Source organism: Cygnus olor, chromosome 5, assembly GCF_009769625.2.
Source record: "Cygnus olor isolate bCygOlo1 chromosome 5, bCygOlo1.pri.v2, whole genome shotgun sequence".
In the NCBI taxonomy this organism is placed as follows: Eukaryota; Metazoa; Chordata; class Aves; order Anseriformes; family Anatidae; genus Cygnus; species Cygnus olor.
In genome coordinates, this window is record NC_049173.1 from 29,162,945 (window position 1) to 29,181,816 (window position 18,872).

At 49.9% G+C, this 18,872-nt stretch overlaps 1 protein-coding gene and 3 long non-coding RNA genes across 5 annotated transcripts; 2 read left to right on the forward strand and 2 right to left on the reverse strand.

Annotated features, from left to right (window-relative positions):
* Positions 1-569: 569 nt before the first annotated feature.
* Positions 570-4,657, forward strand: LOC121071134. Of its 2 annotated transcripts, none has more exons than XR_005820401.1 (4): positions 570-650; positions 925-1,032; positions 2,660-2,722; positions 3,314-4,657. It is a non-coding gene; the product is annotated as an uncharacterized LOC121071134 (long non-coding RNA). The 2 variants fall into 2 exon arrangements; XR_005820400.1 differs by lacking the exon at positions 570-650 and adding an exon at positions 749-829.
* Positions 4,658-7,576: 2,919 nt separating this feature from the next.
* On the reverse strand, positions 7,577-9,295 carry CDKN1C (cyclin dependent kinase inhibitor 1C). Its single transcript, XM_040559622.1, has 3 exons — positions 8,593-9,295; positions 8,349-8,475; positions 7,577-8,248 (listed from the first exon to the last, which is right to left on the reverse strand). The coding sequence occupies exons 1-2, from the start codon at positions 9,050-9,052 to the stop codon at positions 8,354-8,356; spliced, it is 582 nt and encodes a 193-aa protein (XP_040415556.1). The 5' UTR covers positions 9,053-9,295; the 3' UTR covers positions 7,577-8,248; positions 8,349-8,353.
* A 1,120-nt stretch (positions 9,296-10,415) lies between these two features.
* On the forward strand, positions 10,416-15,189 carry LOC121071264. Its single transcript, XR_005820489.1, has 3 exons — positions 10,416-10,566; positions 13,117-13,747; positions 13,819-15,189. It is a non-coding gene; the product is annotated as an uncharacterized LOC121071264 (long non-coding RNA).
* On the reverse strand, positions 12,921-17,431 carry LOC121071263. The gene is made up of 2 exons (XR_005820488.1): positions 16,813-17,431; positions 12,921-13,270 (listed from the first exon to the last, which is right to left on the reverse strand). It is a non-coding gene; the product is annotated as an uncharacterized LOC121071263 (long non-coding RNA).
* Positions 17,432-18,872: the final 1,441 nt, after the last annotated feature.

The window sequence follows — 18,872 nt, forward strand, 5'->3', positions numbered from 1 at the left end:
AGGAAAATCAGTCTTCCTGGGGAGATGGGAAAATGAGTTTTCCTCGACATGAATAGGTTGGTAGAGCTGGATTGGGGCTGAAAATCATAGGATTGGTCACGTTGGAAAAGCCCTTGAAGATCATCGAGTCCAAGTGTCCACCTGACCTGAGTGCCGCCACTAAACTGTGTCCCTTAGCGCCCGCTCTTTTGGGATTTTCCTCCCCAAAAGCCAGTGTTGGTGTGGATGGGATGCGGGTGCCACCGGTGGCCTGGTGACTGAGAGGGCACCGGGCAGGACAGGACCGGGACCGGACACAGCAGCCCCCCCACGCCTGCAGGGGAAGAGGGAGGTGTATGTTAAGGCATATTAGGGTTATAAAAGTCCTAAAAGCTGCTTGACAGTACAGAGAGACAAATTTATCGCACAGATTATCATTTTGTGCTTATTCACAGGTCTACGCTTTATTTTTTCCTTATGGTTGGTTGGTTAGAGCAAGATGCTAACTGTTCCCTTGCTGACTTTGAAGCAAATTAGCCAACTGCTTTGCCTTAATTACCCTTGCTTATCTGGCTTAATTAAAGCCAGCCCACAAATGCTGACCCAGGTGTTCCGCGTGCTGGCAAACTGCAGGCACCTGGAGCTGCTCTGGAGCAAGGGGCTGCTCTCAGGTATTATAAATATGTGTGTATGCACACACTCAGGATTTTTAAGTTTTTGAGTTTTGGATAATAATATATAGTGGGTTTTTTAGTGCTTAAGAAAAATACCCGTTAAACCAAGAATTACCCATTGTGATTTACTTGTTCCTTAAGAGAGAAACTTCAGGCATCAGCTCTGGGACTGTGGAGTGAGAAGGAGCTCCGTGATGCCTTTTTTTTACCAGGTAGGATCTGAGTAAGGATCTGAGTAACTGTGTGTGTGTGTGTGTGTGTGTGTGTACAGATCTCTTTTTGCCTCTGTCACTGCTGGGGAATCGCAGCTCCGGACTGACCTGAGTCGGTGTAAGTGAACAACTGCATTGCACTGGGTGTTGGTGATTGACAACTCATGGTGAGTAGGTGGAAACAGGCATTCCCCTTGGGATGACTAGCAAAAAATAAAAGCATGTTTACTGTGGACAAAGACTTAGCCTTAGTATCCCTTAGATTTTTAGTAATTATTTCTCTCTCCCGATTTTTTTTTCCACCACTTTTAAATTCAAGTTGGGGAGGGGCAAATCCCATATATTCTGGCTTTCTGTTTAAGTTAGACTTGTTTCTCTAAGAATTCAAGAACATTTATTTGCTTAAAGGCTTGCCAGTAAAAAGGCCCCAGGTCTAATCCCCCTTCTGCTACACACCACTGAAACTTAGGAAACTCTTTGCCTATTGACTTCTTCACGTGGAAACCGATCCGCTGAAAGCAAAAAGAAACCATTTATTGGAGGGGGGGAGAAAACCTCTGAAAGTCTGTTTTGAAGAAGTTGTCGTCCTTGGCCTGTGTAGTAGCAGCAGAAGCAAAGACTTTTTGATCCTCAGATTTGTAAACTTGTAGACATAATAATGCCATTTCTCTAGTGTTAGCAGGTGTCCTGTCTGGAAGTTGCTGCCTCAGCCTCCAGCAGAGCTGGGAATTAGAAAATTGTCTGTCTTTCCTGAACCGTGAAGTGCTGCTCTTAAATAAAGGCCAGGTCAGATGTTAAAGGGACATTCTTGTCTTCTGAAGCCGAAATAATCTACAGTCACGTCGAGAAATGAAGGCATCCTCCTCCCAAAATGGTCAACCTCTTTATCTCCCATTATATTCCGCAGGGTCAAGAAAAACTCTGTCCATGCAGATGTTTTGCAGTATTTTTCCTCAGCCTTTACTCATCCCGCCTCTGTACAGCTGAATTTCAGGGGAATAGAGTACCTGGGGAAAGTTTTATTCTTTTTTCTCTTCCACCCCCCCCCCCCCCCCCCCCCCCGCCCCGTTATCCTTCCTGTGTCTCTGACAGAACAGTTCAGTGAATACAGATCAAGCTTCAAATATAAATTCTGTTTTCTCTCTGCTCATTAATAGATCTCAGATGAAGCCTTTCTTTTTTTCCTTTTTTATTTGGTAAGATTAACAGGCTAAACAGAATTTTGCAGCAAGTCCTCAAAAATCTTGCAGGCAGGAATAAAACACAATCCCCCCAGCACATCTTTTAATTTGCAGCTAATTCCCTCTGATAAGGTGCCTTTGCACTGTTTTATGGGTGTTTGGTAACAGCGGTTTTATGGAAGCTATCCCCAAATATCTCTCCGTATTGCCCCAAAGAGGTGGTTGCTGCTGCCTGGAAGTGTTACACCAGACAGCAAGCACAAACTGCAGCTTTTATTTTATTCACACTGTAAAAAGGCTGCTTCTTGACTTGCCCCAGCTTGGGAGTGATGCTGATAGGGAGAAGGGCTTGCTGCCAGGGTTTGCCCCACTATGCACTGGAAGGGGGGCGTGAAATTTGGCAGAGGGGTGGGCTTTGTGTCAGGGACGTGCCTTTTGCCACCCCTGTGCAAATTAAATAAGTGTTTTTTCCCTCCAGTGCTGTCAAACCCTGCAATACTCAGTAACCTGCTGTGCTCCTTGGGCTCGGGCACTCAGCTGGGATTCAGATCTGGCCCTGCCATTGATTTTTGTGGGTGATTTGGGGAAAAATCACTTTATGGCTTTGTTTCAGGTCCCAGACTATGGAAGAGAACCAGTGCTCGCTGCTCACCCCAATGCTTGTAGGAGCTTTAAGGTGAGCATTGCTGGGTGCATCCCTAGCCTTTGGCACGCAGAGCCTAGACTTGCACTGCCACAGGCTTCACCGATAAAATGTCTCCAGCACTGTGCCTCCTGGATTCATTTTGACTGGTTGAAAGCATTTTAAACTGGCCAGACTGGTGGCATTGCTAAGGTCTGACATCAGGTGTAAAATGCAAAGCAGAAAATTCTGGCTGAAAGCTACAAAAGGTTTGGTCTTGGCACAAAATATGGGCATCCCTCTTTGGAAGAATATGTATCCTGGCTTGTTTGGTTAGCGAAACAAAAATGGGTTTAGCCTAAAGATGGGGTGGGGGGGGGGGGGAGGAAGAAGACCCCCAGGAGTTCACAGAAGATTTTGGTATTCCCTTTGGGAGAGAGCAAAACTTGCAAGCTGTTGCCCAAAGCTTTAGGGACCCACAGCCAGTGGATGGGATGCTGTGCAGCCCAAGCAGAGCTGAAGCCCCGCTAACTAGAGCCACCTTTGAAAACTTCTTGAATGAAAGTCCGAGGGAAAATAGGCTTTGCGAAACCAATTACCCCCGAATGTATGAAAACAACTTAATTCATGCCCATTGTTTTCCAGAGTGAACTGCTGTAGGACTCGTTTCCCGGTGTGTCTCAAGCTGCCTAATGTGACCCAAGCAGGGGCTTCCCTGGGGTTTTTAATGTAAAAATGGGACTGGGTGGTGTTGGTGTTGTGGGGGCCATTTTTGGGTTGATTTTTTTGTGTTCGAGATGAAAGGCTTGCATGTGTGTTGCCACAGAGTGGCACGCACGCATGGCTGCATGCTCCTGTCCCTCTTGTCCAGTAACACCCCAAAATACCTGGGATCAAAGCATCTTCCTTCTTGGAAAAAATTCTTTGCTTCACATCATGGCTGGGCACAGAGAAGAGCTCCCAGGGTGACTGTAGTGGAAAGGCTGGTGGGAGCCATGGTCTGGCGTTATGGTGCTGCATATGCGTGATTTTGGGAGATCGTCCCGATCCCCACCTCGAGAGTTGGTGGGGATGGGGGACAGGCTGTGGCAGAGTGAAAAGCCTTGTCAAAGCTCATGTAGTGATTTCTGAGTGTTAAAGACTGGAGGGAAAAAAAAAGGCATTGAATGTTTTTAGGTTCCTTTTTTTTTAGGTGGCACCTGAGAAATGCTCTGAGGTTTGCGCTGCAGAGCAGGGCTGAACTTTGAACGTGGCGTTTTCTGCCACATATGACACAAGGATGGGTGAGCGATGCGCAGGGCTGCAGGAAGGGAAACCAGGAACGGCAAGGACCAGGGAAGACCTTGGCTCTGCCCCCTTGTGTCTGTGCATGATGATAAAATCTTTTTAATTAAATGATCGCACTGAGTGCACAGGGTGAACGGTGCTCGCTTAATGAGCAGTTGCTCAGTTTGGCTTTTTCTCTCTGTTCAATGGACAGTGCTGGGTCTTATTAACTGCGCACTGTTCAAGCCCTGACCAAAGACATTAATAATTTCCCTGCTGGATTTATTTGGTGCAGCTCGCTGTAGTATTAGAGTGCTTTTCAAACACGAATGGATTAATATATAAGCCATGAGTGCTGTTATCTGTATTTAATGATGGGGAACCAACAAAAAGAGAGATGGAAGCTAATAATTGAGTGCTGGTCTGAGACGCTCCATAGCCAACCATTTCTAAGCACTCCTCTTCATCTAGCCAAAAACACATGCAGAGCCTAAACCAGCCTTAGCCCTGCTTCTGCTCCACCTGTATCCACTTACCCCAACCCACATGCTGCATGGTGCTGTCCCTGCGTCCCCACAGCTTGGGTCCCCATGACACTATGGGTGCAGATGTGAGGCTGCGTGACTTCTGGCTGCCAATCTTCCTGGAGCAGAGGCTTGGCCACGCTGACAGGGGATAGGGCTCCAAAACTCTGTTTGTCCTGTGCCTATGAGTTAGAGCTACTTTTCCTCTCATAGCCAGGCCCGCTTCAGGGGTTTTATGGCCTCTGCAGCTCTTCAAACTGCTTAGCATCTTCCTTTCTACTCTGTTCACGAAGTGTTAACCAGAAAAACAGAATTATATCTTTTAATCTTACAAAGAGACTTTGGGATTGTGTTTGGGTCTGGTTTGTTCTGAAAACATGTACAGAAGAACAGTTCTGAGGGGGTATGGGTTGTTGGCAGGGAAGCACGTATACACATATACCTATATGCATGCACTACTTCTTTCTGGTTCTCTGCTTAAATATGGTCAATTCAATTTCTTCTCCCCATGTGTATCCTTTGCTCATATCTACTAAGCAAACACAACCAGTTGTAAGTGAATTGAGCATTTAGTAGATCTATTTTATTTCTATACTCGAATGTAGGAAATTATGCTTTAAAAATGACCATTTTCTCCGTCCTGTTACCTACACCTTGTGCTCATTAGAGACAAATATTTGCTCAAGAAGTGGAAAGCAGCTTTTTTGTTTATTCTAAGTGATAATAGAACAAGTTTTGGCCCGGAAAGAAAAGTTGTGGCTAGGCAGGAGAATGATTCCCAGCGTCAACCATATGTTGCATTCATCTAACTGAAGTGGCTTAATTACTGGTAGATGTTGCTGCACTCATAAAGATAGCGCTAAGCTTTCTGCCAAGGTTGTTTGCTTATAATTGCATTTCCTGGGTGTAAAGGGGGTCCAAAACACTTTCTCCTGATGAGTTTCCCTTTCAGTCTCCTGCTTAGGTAGGCACCACAGGGTTTGCATCGGGAGATGCTTGCCTGAAACAAAGCTCTGGAGGTCTCGCAGCATTAAAGCTCCTGTCTTGGAAGTGCAGCAGCCATTTCCCAAATGTGCAGCTCTCCTCCACTGGAGAGGGAGCAGTGGTTTGGGGTAGGTTATTCCTCTGAGAGCATAGCTGGCTTCAGCCTAGGATGGAAGCAGCTCAGATATTGACCTGTCTTTTTGTAGCTGTGATGAGCTGCAAGCTCGCTCCTTCTAGACCCTTGATATCGTGCATCCTTTCCAAAAAATATTCCCGTCATGAAATCCGAAGTGGGATATGGGATTTCTCGCTGAGGGGTAAGCGGGCTGGCTGTAACAACGGGCAGCCTCCCTCTGCTTCTGCCTATGTATTCTCATGATAAAGGGCACTTTAAAGCCCTTCTGACAATGAATGAGTCCTGGTTAAATATTTCAAGAACTTCTTTACATGGTTTCCTCTGATGCATGTACTGTTGAGACATCTGTCTTCGGTACTAATAAAGTAGTCTAGATTTAAAATGAACTTCATTGGATTGCTTTGAAACTATAGGCACATATGGTTCATAATTAGCTGGATATCTCTTATAGTTAAATGATTTTTCCCCTCTCTCTCTCTCTGTCGCCCATTCGCATCAATAATAGAAGCAAACAAAGTTCCAATTGTTCCCTGTTGCGGGACATTATGTGCCTGAATAAATGGATGTTGGCTGTGTCTACATGGATTTGCCATATGGCTACAAAGGCCGAAAGAATAGGGGCAGTGTGCTTTGTGCTGGGGCGAGGCGGGCTGGGTGGAGCAGGGTGCGGGGTGGCCGCACACCTTCCTGCCCCGCATTCCGTGGGGCTGGGCTCGGGCACCGGAGCTCCTTGCCTGGCCTAACAGCCCCCTGCCTGCTCTGCTGGGATGCTCCGGGGACACCTTGGCACGGCTCCTGCGGCCGAGGTATTTGGGAGCTCGGAGCAGGGATTTTTCATTGCAGAAAGTCCTATTATGAGTGGGGGGCTGGGACAATGGAGGTCCCAAAGGCACCTGCTTTCATGAAAGCGAGAGAAAAGCCCATAAATCCTGGAGGATCCAGCTGCCTCACTCCGGGTATTGTTGGCTTTCAGAAGGAAAGGGAAAAGCTATTTTTCTTTTCAAAGAGGGGGGAAAATCGTATTGAGGCAGCGGCCACTGATGCAGGCATGTAAAATAATCCTGTTCTGATTAAGCGATCATGGAGCTGGAGGTAATCAATGTTACTTTTACAGCCGGGAGCGTTTCGCGGCCGTGATGGGGGGGCAGAGGTGAGCGCTGCGGGGGCTGGGGAGCGCCGATGCGGGTAAACCCTCGGCCTTCTTCTCCTGGCTGCCCCCCTCTCGCCCTCCCAGATCCCTGACATAGCATCATCGCGCAGCTCCTAGGGCTTAAAAGGGACAAATCCAGCCAGCCGCTTCCCTCCTGCGCTCTCTGGCACCACCTGTGGCCAGGGTCGGGCCCCCTGCAGGTGGCTGCCCCCTACCACCCCCCCAGCACAGGGCTCAGGGTGCATGCCCGGGGTGCCCCCTGTGAGCTGCACTGGGGTGCGTGGCTGTGCCAGCACCAGGTGCTGTACTCATGTATTTTGCCTAGTGGTTGTTCTGCTCCCCCCTTTTATAGCTGGAATTGCAGGATTTTCCTCAAAATTAATGCTGGACTTGGACCAGAGGGATGGGGAAGCTTTACCTTGCAGTAAGATAGGGTGGGGGTGTGCAGGTTGCAAAGGTCCCTCCATACAGAGCCTGCTGAGGGGCTGTGCCTGCCCCTCATTACCCCCACTTAGTGTGGGGCAGCCCCACAGCCTGGAGGGGTCTTGGGCCCAGCTTTGGCAAGAGGAGAAGGGAAAAACAAAGCGTAGAAAGGCTGAATTTGGGGCTTCCATGGGTGTGTGTTCCCTACCTCACTTTAACTCCAGCAGTGTTCACACACATGTGGTCACAAGCCACCAAGTCCTTTCCTCCAGCAACTGGGGGCAGCTTTGCACTGCACAGGGGGTGTGGATGCAGCCACAGTGCATGGAGCAACACGGGCTTGGGTCTCAGTGATCACAGCCACCCCCCCAGCTCCCAGCCCCCCAGGACATCTGCACAACACACACCAAGCAGCATTGCAAGGGTTTCCTGGATTTTTTTTTTATTATTATTATTTGAAGTTGTGGCATTATTTGCAATGGCAGTGGTACAAACCGGCTCAGAAACCATTGAAACAGATTTGTCTTCAAGTAAAGTCTAAAAAAATGTTTTGATTCATAACTACATCTTGCGAATGCAAAAAAAAACACTATAAAAATAAATTTACATTTTGTAAATAACAAAAGCAAATATAGTGCCCTTTGGCTTAACCAAAAGAAAAAAAAATGACTATTGGATGTCAATCAGTTATCCACATTTCTGACATAAATAGAAAATATAAGTTAGTATAACTCTTAAAAAACGTTTTTGTACAAATATACACTTGCTTTTTTCTTTTTTTCCTCCACCTTTTCCTTTTTTTTTTTTTCTTGCACTGAGAGCTCAGCAGAGATTAAACATTTCATATAAATGACTTTTAAAGCTTTACACTTCTGGCCAGTGTACTCACATTAGGCATAATACATTTCTATATAGAACGTAATACATTGCACAGTTGTACGGTAACACTGCTCCGTGCGCGGCCGGGCGCTGCGCCTGTGGCTCCGGCTCCGCTCCGGGGCCCGGGCCGGGCGGGGGGCCCCGGTTGGCCGTGCCTGGGGGGGGCGCCTCGCCCCCGGGGCTGCACGCCTCTCCCGTGGGTGCCGTAGTGCAAAAATCTAGGGGGGGACGGGGGAAAAAAAAAAAATTATGATGGGATACGTAAATTCATAGGAAGCCCCCTCCCGGGCATCATCCTCCCCTCCGGGTGCTCCTCACCTGGCTCACCGGAGCCGCTTGCGGGGGGTCTGCTCAGCCGGCACGGCGGCGGGGGGGGACGCGCAGCCGGGGGGGCGCTCGGCCGCTGCCTTGGGCTGCGCCGGCCGTTTCCTCCTGGCGAAGAAATCTGGAGGGGAGGGGGGGGACGAGAGAGGGGGCGTCAGCGAGGCGGAGGGGGCGCACGAGGGGGGGGGAAAAAGGGGGGGAGGACCCAACTCCCCGCTCCCCCCGTCGGGGCACGCACCTGTGATGCGGGCGGCGGGGCCGCTCCGTCGGGCGGCGCGGCGGCGAGGAGTTGGGGGCGCGGAGCGGTTCTCCCGGCTCAGCCGCCCCCCCGGAGCCCCCTTGCCGGCGGCGGGGGGCGACGGTGCCGGGGGAGCCCGGCGCAGGGGGACCCGACGGCGCCCCACCTGCAGGGTCTCCCGGTAGAAAGCGGGCACGGCGCCGCCTTCCACCTCCTCCCAGCGCAGGCGGCCGGGCGCGGGGGGCAGCGGGGTGTCGGTGTGGAAGTTGTAGTCCCAGCGGCGCTGGTCGGCCTCGCCCATCTCCCGCAGGCGGCTCCGCAGCTCCCGGCCCAGCTCCTCGTGGTCCACCGGCCCAAAGAGGCTCCTGCAGACGGCGCTGCGGTCATGGCCGGCCAGCAGCGCCCGTCGGGCCGCCAGGCGCTCCAGGGCCGGGGGGCCGGAGAGATGCACGTCGGCCATGGGTGCGTGGAGGGGGGGTGCGTGGCTGCCTGAGGGCCCCCCGCCACTCCTCCTCGCCGCCAGTCCCGTCTCGTCCCGCAGCCTTGCCTCCCCGCCTCTGAGCCCCTTCCCCTGGCCGCCCCGCTTTTAAACCCCGCTCCCCTCGAGGCCGAGCAAAACACCCATTAGCAGCACGGCGTTGCCCTGCCAGCAGCCCGCCGCGATTGGCGGCGGCCCCCCCGCCGCCCCCCCGGCCCCCGACGGCAGCCCTCCTGCCCGCGCCCTCCATTGGCTGCGCCGGGCAGCGCCGCTCCGCCGCCGGCCGCATTGGCCCGGCCCGGCCCGGCCCCGCCGCATCGGGCCGGGGGGGCGGCCCCGGCGCTGGCCCGGCCCCGGGGGGGCGGCCGCGGAGCTCCCCGCCCGCCGCCGCCTTTGTCTGCCGGCGGCCGCAGCTCCGCCGACGCCTCCCCGGCGATTTTCGGGCTTGTTTTTATCCCCTCCCTCCCGCCTTGCCAGCCCGGAGGTGGGGTGTGTGTGTCTGTGGCATCATCGTTATGTTTTAGCCTTTTTATTTCTTTTTTTTTGTTGTTTTCTTTTCCCCGAGGGGACGTTTTGCAGCATCCGTAGGGCGCGGGGGGGGAGGACAGCGGGACTGCTGCCGGCTCGGGGTTTTTATTACGCTGCTGCAAAACAAAGCGGGATGCTTGCAGATCTCAAAACAAGCTGAGGGCTATTTTTAAAAATAGGACTGCTCGGCTGCATGGAAGTAATAAGTCGCAGCCTCGCTGAATAGAAATACATGAAAACCACAGCATTTTCCTCTCTTAACTTTTAAACCCACATAATACATGTTTGTTCACTGCAGATGAACTAATCTCGCTATTGTGTTGCCACGGATCAGCTGGCTTGCGCTTCACATTTTCTGCAGGTCACTGCAGTCATTGCCTTTTGTTGTCTTGGGATGGGGGAGCGCAAAAGGAAGGGGGGGGTGGAGGGAGCACGATCAGACATGGTGCCAAGACTGGGCCCGGAGCACCATCATCAGAGGCTCGGTACCGCGGTGAGCTTCTCTGCGAGCAAGGAGGGAAGATATGTACACGAGATGCCCTTTGCCCCCTCTGCGAGCGAGGAGGGAAGATAAGTACCCAAGATGCCCTTTGCCCCTCCGCACTGTTTTCCCTGTGTCTGTGGCCACTGTCAACCACATCTTCAGCCCCGCTCCCAAGGAGTGTCAGGGCCCAGTGGTGCCCCCAGTTTGGGACTCGTGGGGTCCCTAGTATGGGACCCGTGGGGCCAGGGAGGGGTCTTTCAGCACCCAGGCTTTGAGATGTCACAACGAGCTTGGTCTCCCAACATCATTTCTGATGTCTGTGGGGGTGGGAGGGCTCTCAGACAGAGGTCTGTAGCTTTGCGGTGGTGAAAAGACAACACCACAAATGTGTTCAGGGCGCAGGTCCCCTGGCCGCGCTTTGGTTTGCAGCTCAGGCCCCAGGTCACTCACTTCACAACTGGGTAGCACAGGTGCTTTAGAACAGGTGAAGGCTTTTATCCTTTTTAAGATAGCTGTTTGGGTGTGGTGTTCTCAACAGGTACTCTTGGTTTCTTGTGTGAGCCAGACTGATGTGGAAATACCACCACAGTGTCCTTCCGGAAGTGGCCCCCAGGAGGTCTCCTGGCCCAGAGGATGTCACCCGAGCAGCTCCCAAGAAAGCCCTCGTGGTGACTCCGTGTCTGAATGGGTGGTAGGTGAGCGTGGGTCAGTGAGGGTTAGGCCAGGGCGAGAAGAGGTGAGGAGCCATGCTGGTGTGACAGGGGAGCGCGTTGGCCATGGCACCACGTCCACCTCTCCCCACCCCAAGGGGCCGGCTGGGTTTAGAAATAAACTGTGTAGAGTGGGAAACCTGCCGAAAAAGTACCTTCTATTCAAGTTGGAGCAAAATGGCGGTGGTCGAGTCCCCGCAGACAGGAGCTCTTTGTGAGGAGCCCTTGCTAACCTGCTGTGGTCCTCCTGGCCACCTTTCCTGTTTTCGGCCTCCTTGGTTTTATGCATTCCTGCAACAGAGGCTGAGTGAGCAAACTTCCCTGCTATTTGCAAGATGTGGGAGTACACTCTGAAAACCTTCGTCTCAGGCCTTCCAAAGCATTTTCAGAGGTTAGCCAATATTTACATAGAGCTCGAGGGATGCGAGGAGCTCTGCTTTTAGCAGGAAAGCGTTTGCAGGGGTTGCCGCGGGTGGGAGGCCGCTTTGCCTTCCAGCTCACCTGGGAGGTAACGCAGGTCGAGTTCAAGCTTTTAGTGTCTGATGGGGTTATTTTAGCTCATCTTCCTCATTCCTGGTGCTCTCCATCTCTTTGACTTTTTTTTTTTGTGTGTGTGTGTGTATGTGTCTGGTAATACTACATTGATGGTGACAATGTGGGGGACTTTTTGCATTTCTGGCAGTGTCCGAGCTTATCTTCTGCATGGAAGGTAAGCATCCAGCTCGTGTGAGGAGGGAGCACTGTCTGCACAGAGATGTGGTGTTAATTTAGTGAGTTTGTGAACTTTAAGGCCAGAGGGATATGGTATGAGCCACTAGATGAGCAGTTTGCCCAACATGAGCCTCAAAGCCTTACCCAAGGGCCCATTCACTTCTTTGGAAATTCCCACTCCAGTGCAGAGCGGAGGAGTCATCGTTATGCTTAGAACAATGCCCTGTAAGAATGAAGCATTTTTGCTCAAAAAGACCGATTAGCTCTGCATACCCAGAACCATATCTGCTGTTGTTGGAGAAAACAATGACTTGAGCATGTATTCCTGCTGGCTGCTCTGTTTCGGAGGGTGAGGGGGGGGAAAACGAGCTCCTTTATGGCTTGTGTATCATTGTAGGGATTGTGACTGCAGGAGGTTTATTACGTTTGTTCCTGTTTGGAAGGAGTCCAGGGTGGCCATCAGAGCGAGGGCCGAGGTCGCTGCCTTGGCAGATAGGGGAGGAAAGGTCCTCTCGCTGCAAAGCGAGCAAGAAGCAAGTGAGCACATTCAGTAATGTTAAGGTGTTAGTAAGGTAACAAAACAGAGAGCCCCTGCACTGTCATTCTGGCAGGGCTGGTGGTCGTAGAGCTGCAGTTTAACTTCTTCGCAGTAGAGGGGTGGTGGAGGCAAACACATCCCTATGACACCTCCATCTGCTGGAGTCTCAGCATCTCCTGCATGAACGGTCCAGTTCTCGAAGTGCTGCCAGACAAACAGACCCAGGTTCTGGGTTCAAGGCTTCTACTTTGGTCCCATCTCAGTTCCTTAAACAGAGCTTTGTCCTATACACCTAACAACGTTTAACTCAGAATTAATTTAGTGCAGTCTAAATGCACCCGCCTCACTTCAGGACGTGTTGTATTTGATAATTGTTTTAGCAGAGAAGTAGAACAATAAACACTAGTACTTTATCTCCCATGCAATTCTCTTTTACTGTGCATGTGATCACGCGTGGTTTGCAGTTTTGCAATTATACCAGTGGCAATTTTGTGTGGTACTTTGGAGTCCTGCTTAAATAAGCCACAACTAAAGTTCAAGCCAGTGCAGACTGTCAAGGCTTCTGCTTGGGGCTCTTTCACCATCTAAGTGACCTTTCAAATTATTAAAGCCCACGTACATTCAGAACAGCAATAAAAAGTCAAGTTATTTGATTTGATAGCTAGGCAAAAACATGCTAGTTCAGGGGTTCAAATGTGGGAGGATAATCTGAACAAAACCCTGAAAAAATGCTGGTGGGTTTTGTTCAGTTTAGATTGCTGTATATTCCTTATTGAATTTTCAAAATCAGTCAAAAACTCAAATCTCAGAAAAGCGCTTTATTTCATTTAATTTCACTTAATTCCCCCCCCCCCCCCTTTTTTTTTTATTTCTTCTTGGCTCTGAGAAGAAGCTAGTCTTGCTGTGCTGCTGCCCCTTTGCTTTTCATAGTGGATCCATGGTAATAGTATTCTCAGAATAGCTTTTTGGGTCTCTTCCAACTCGGGCTATTCTATGCTTCTATAGGTTGTTTCTAATTCCTGTACTGGGAGAGAGTCTATTACCCCAGTTTTATTTTCAATGTACTGTTTTTTAGGTGAACACTGCGTCGATGCTGGCAGTTGTGCAATGACTGCTGAAGGAGATCGCTTATGGCCTCAGCTCATGCAGGAAGTACCTGATCCAAAAAAACAAGCCCAGGAAGAGCAGGAAGCACACCAGGAGTATCCTCAGATGGATCCCAGCCACACCTAAAGGAAACAAAACCTACATTTAAAAAAAATAAAAATAAAAAAATCCCAGCTCTGGAAGATGCAGCCTGACCGTGCCCGGGCTGGCCCCGATGCGCGGGGCAATGGTGCCCTCTAATGTCGGCCGGGCCCGGCGGAGCCGCCCGCTGCCCCCCGGAGGTGCCGGGTGCCTGCGTGGGCTGCCTCGGGTGGGCTCTGGCAGGGGATACAGGTCTTAAATCCGTCCGGGGTGTGCAGAACTGCCAGGGTACCAAAATGCATGGCAGCCGAAGTCACCCGCCTGTAGGTTTCGCAGGTTATTCCGAGCCCGTTTGACTCCTTGGCAAGACCTCCGGATGGGAGAATGCCTTCAGTTCAAGCTGTGAAAATGAGGTTAAGGTGCACGTTGTCCTGCTCCCCAGGCTGGGTTCCTTCTTGTTTGCCTCTCCCTCCGATCCCCGTGATGGGCTGTGAGATAGCTTACGATGACGCAGCGAGGTGAGATAATTCCCCCCACCCCCCAGCCTCCCATATGCAATTCTTTAATTAATTTATCTCCTCGCCTACAGCTTTACATTTGCGTTCAGCATAGTAACTCTCTGAAGACGCAGCGCTGAAGCTTTCTCTAATCTCGAGAAGCGATCGTTTTGTAATCTGCCTCGTGGACTCCTGGCATTAATGTGGCTGCAGGCTCTGAACAAGGACCAAGCACAACACAGCCGGTGGTGAACCTGCAAGAGAGCGGGTCTTTGGGCTCCCAGGGGGGCGTCCATCACGTTCCTTCTGCAGCCAGTCTAACTGTATGGAGGCTGCCCTGCCTGCAGTATGGTATGTGATTAGATAGGGCAGGGAGTTAATTGTAACTGGCATAGCACTATAAACACGCTTATGTCATGTTGTAATTGGCTCTTGGTGAAACAGCTTCACAAAGGTGCAGTCAAAGGCAGGCTTTTGCCCCGATGCTAGCCGGTATCTTGCTGTCCTCCAGCAGGCAGCTTTGCCAGCATGAGCATTACGATTCTCTTGGTCATGTCACACAGTAACATATTCTGCATAGAGTCTCCCCATGTTGTTTAAAGTCAAAGAGAGAATCTTATCTCCAACACAAGCATGGCATCTGTCCTGGGAAGAGCATAAGCAAGCCCCGGTTATTTATAAATAAGCATGTGCCCTGCACAGCAAAGTCTGTGCGTACGGTGACACATAGCGGCATTTCAGACCGACGTGGTACAAATACTTCCAGCATGAACTGTGTTCTCAAACATTGTCATGACTGAGTGAGTCAGAAACAAATGTTTGCTAACAGTAAAAGCAGCAGAGGAGCTGGATGCAAAAGACTGAAGGAAAAAATCCCAACAGCAAATTTAATCTAGGTCCTTTCCTCTTGATGCACCACAAGGACTGAGCCAGTCCATGGTTTCTGAGGGTGCTTCCAGTGAGGGGGATGCAGTGGTGGCTTCATTTGTGCAGAGTTGGATGGATTTTTGGCAAATGATTTATTGCTGAGGCTCAGGAGGAGTATAATCCTTCATGCTGTCCTGGCTGTGCTGGGCAGAGAGGAGTGGAAATGATTAAATCCTTCTTGTTTCATCTTGACTGTAAGGAGGAGAGAGTCTGGGCAGCGTTGCAGAGGAGATTGGTGTCACTTTGAAGAGGAGTCTCCAGCACCTGGTCAACACAGGAAGGCAGTGGGAATTTCCTCCTAGCACCCTCCCTTACGGGGAATTACAGAGATAATCCCACTGCTGTCTGCTCAGGCATTAGGAAAACAAGCTGGCCACTTGTTGCAGCAGCACCTTTTTTCTCTGTTTCAAATACCTGAGTATTGGCAAAATGCTCTGGTCCCATCACTGCTTTGGCAGGGCTGGTGCTGAACCAGCTTGGATTGCAAATTTGCAGGGTTTGCTTCATTTCTGGGAAAGTCCTATGATGGGTCCTAGTTTTAGTGCACGGAGACTTTGATGTTGGGAATCATGTGCTCTGGAAAATAACTGTGTGAAGCAGAGGGCATAGCTCCAGGTGAGCTGCTCTTGTACTATTCCAGCCCTCTCCAACAGCATGTAAAGTTTACTTTGATTCTGCACAGATAGGAAAATCTCTTTCAGCGGGCCTAGTGCTGTTTCGAACTTCTGAAGAAGTTCTGAAGAACTGCTGTAAGCAATGAGCCCAAAGTCATGCTGATTTCTTTTTGTGTTGGGCAAATTCAAGCTGAAGGAGGGTGGGAAGGCCAGGAGGAAACAGTGAAGGGTCTCCAAAGTCTTCCTGTGGTTTGAACTGAAATGTAGTGGGGAAACCATACCTCTTGTATCCCTAGCTAAAATCAAGATTGTGAGCGTTATCCCCAGGCAGAGCTGGCTACAGCTTCTATCCCTGGTACAGGTGATGTGAGCCTGGCTGGCAAAATACAAATACTGCTGGTGTCTGGCCACCTCGGGAGGTGTCAACACCTCTGAGCTGCTGGTAAATCCAGCCCTGCATGCTTACGGATAGCCCTCCTCCTTCGTCCCGCCTTGTCCGTGTGTGAGCAGTGAATATCTGCACCATAGGGTTGTCCAACCCACAGAGCAGAAGGAGCTGGGCACGGGGCAGCCACGTCCTTTTCTCCACATCCCAAGGAGGCTCCACGGAGGTCTGGAGACCTCATGGAGAAACCAGCCAGGGGAATGGGAGGGGATGCACATCTCCCCTGGCCCACGAGCAGATAGGGGTTTGTCTGGGAATGTAGCACAGACCCTCCTCTGTGCAGGGAAACCGTGGTCGGGATGTGCAAGGTTTTACAGACACATGCTTTGCAGCTCTCTAATTGCCTTGTGCAGAAACATACATTAGCAGGAACATTAAATACACATCCGTGTTTTGTTTGTGCTGGGTATAGCTTAGTTGGACGGCTAACCAACAGAGAGATTTTTGTTGCATTGTGTTGCTGGTGGTCTCTCAAATGCCTGAGAGTTATAAATCAGGCAATTGTTTGATTCTGACACAGGAAAATGTTTTGGTAAATGCAGGAGGCTCAAGACTAGCTGAAAATGTCTCAGGCTCCCATTGTTTGCAGAATGTAATGTGTGCAGAGGAAATCTACAGCATTCCTGTGACAAACCGCAACAAGAAGCTTCATACAGCCCAAATCATTTACAATTCTCATATAAATTATAATGGCTTAAATGTTATTTAAATGATAAACAGCTTTTGCATTCCAGACATTGTTGTGATTCCAGAAGGTGGCTGTATAATACCAGTTGAATGAAACATTGCATATTGAGGGCTGAACGTGAGGCTTTATTTGCCCGTATCCATTTTTGTCACATCTAGCATGTTCTTTGGATAAGGACCTTGGACTCCCAAAGCACTGTGCGTATCTTGGAGCGTGGGGCTCCATCCATTATCCAGCAGCGAGCTGTCTGGAGGTCGGTCACGCCAACGTGCCCGTAGGCTGAAGACACAACTGCAGAGACAGCAGAAGTGTCCATCACTCCTGGCCATCCCCAAGGGCACCGCTGGGGGACATCACCCTTTGCCCAGGAGGGACAGAGCCATCGAGAGACCCCATGGGCTGCAGTACTCACCTGGCCTAGGATTTCAGTGTGGGAGGAGTCTTTTTTCTTGCTGATTCCTCAGTGCCTCAGTATGACAGACTGCTGGAGGCTGGTGGCATTTGCTATGTTTTGAGGCTTTCACTTTCAGGAGTAGGTTGGTGGCTGCTCTCCAGATTCGCCCAGCACCCCTTCTCTTTAGGAGCAGCTGACTGAAACTTGAGGGCTCTCCATTCCCCCAGGAGGGATTTAGGGGCAGAGGTGGGCCATGGCAGCACCTGGGAGAAGACTGTCCCAGCAAGGTCCTGCTGGAGCTGGTAAGACTGGATGGGTGCAAAGAGCTGAGAGTTTTCATCCTATTTGGTCATGTTATTCTTGGTGTGACTCTCCTGAATTCAGGCCGCGGTATTTTTTCCAAAACCCTTCTACAATTGACACGGTCTCTACCCCATGCGCATGTTTGGATGTCAGATTCCAGCATTCAGAAATGTTCTCTTCTGGTTTAATTTATCCAGAGTATGAGAGAGGCAGTTTCTACTGCCCTGTGGTTAAGCAGCAGGACTGGCGTCCAAAGGATGATCGAATCTGATTCCAGCCTCTTCCACAGACTTCCTCTGTGATTTCAGACCAGCCATCACACCCTGCTGACTGTTAGTGTCCCATCTGTAAGGCGAGGAGGATCCAATTCTTTTCCCTCATCCAAGTCTGGAGCTCTTTTTGTGTTTGCAGGGCACCGGACGGGGCCTTGGTATTAGATGGAGCTTTGGGGCTTTACCATTAAAAAGTCAGTAATAACCAGCCCTATTTCAGATAAAATGTGATCTGCAGTTTAATATGCTAAGTAACAAAGACTTTACCAAAAGAATGAACAATGGGCTTTTTCCATTTCACAAAATAATTTGCCAGGCAGAACAAACACACTAGCATTTTTATAAAAACAAATTATAAATAATTGCTTTTTGCAATTTAATACACACATAGAAAGAGCCAGAAGAGTTCTGCAGCCACTGGGAATCTGATTTCATTGCCGATTTGGACTGTCTCCGTAGTTTTTATGAAAATCCCTGAAGACTGTGCTATTTTGCTATTTTGTAAACTAAACATGGCTTTTTTTTTTTTTCTGCTGGCCATGTGGATTCTTTTTCCATTCATTAGCAAGCTGCCTCTTTTGTGTGTGTGTGTGTGTGTGTGAACACAATTAAACAAAAGAATAAATCAGTCAACAAACATGGGACATAATTCTGGCTGTCCTGGGCCATATACACTCTTATTTGCTCAACAGTATAAATCTTTCAGCAGACTATAGATGAACCCATTGCGCTTGGGGATGGGGAAGGGAGGGATGTCCCGATGTGCTGAGTGACACCAGCCCGTGGAGCATCTTGGGTTCCCATTAGGAGAGCATTTCTTGACCAGAAGCATCGTGGTCTCCTTCCTGGGCTGCTCCTACAGTGCAGGTGGGCTCAAAGGTATTTGGGAATTGCTTCAGGGGATTGGTTCCTTTTCCTCTCCCATACTTTGGACGTGATGGTTCCCAGGGGGTTGTGTTTCCATAAGAGTTGGGTTTTTTTTGTTCTGGAGGAGAATTTGACTCATCCCACTCTTTTTTTGTTTTTTGTTTTTTCTTCTCATAGAGGGAGAGCTCACATCGACAGAGGATTTGATGCTTGAGAGATGCCTTTCACTGCTGGCCAGCACTTCTGTGGCCCTTAAAGGCTCTTTTGAGGCTGTAAATCTTGTTCTGACAGCTAAATCCCACCTAGAGCACTTCGTGTTGTTCCAGGTCATATTAACCTTCCTCTGTCAGAAAACTCAATCTGACAGAAGGATCCAGGACTCATTTCCTCACGATTTACCCTTTTTCAACCAATATTTTCAACTGCTGGTGTTGCTGTGGGTGGGTTTCCCCTCTCCATGTACTTTTAGCTGGCCTTGCTTCCCATCTCCAGTGATTTGAGAAAGATTTCTGCCCAAGTAACATAAACACTAAGTCTTTACTATTTTTTAAAAGATGTTCTCAGGTTTCTCACTCTATTTTTCCACAGATCACCAGATAAATAGGCCTCAGGAAAGATATACCAGGGAGGGCAACT

Coding starts and splice junctions, on each gene's coding strand:
- CDKN1C (XM_040559622.1), bottom strand. CDS start 9,052: ATGGCCGACGTGCATCTCTCCGGCCCCCCGGCCCTGGAGCGCCTGGCG. Junction 8,476..8,592: donor CCCCGCCGCCCGCATCACAG/GTGCGTGCCCCG, acceptor CCTCCCCTCCAG/ATTTCTTCGCCAGGAGGAAA.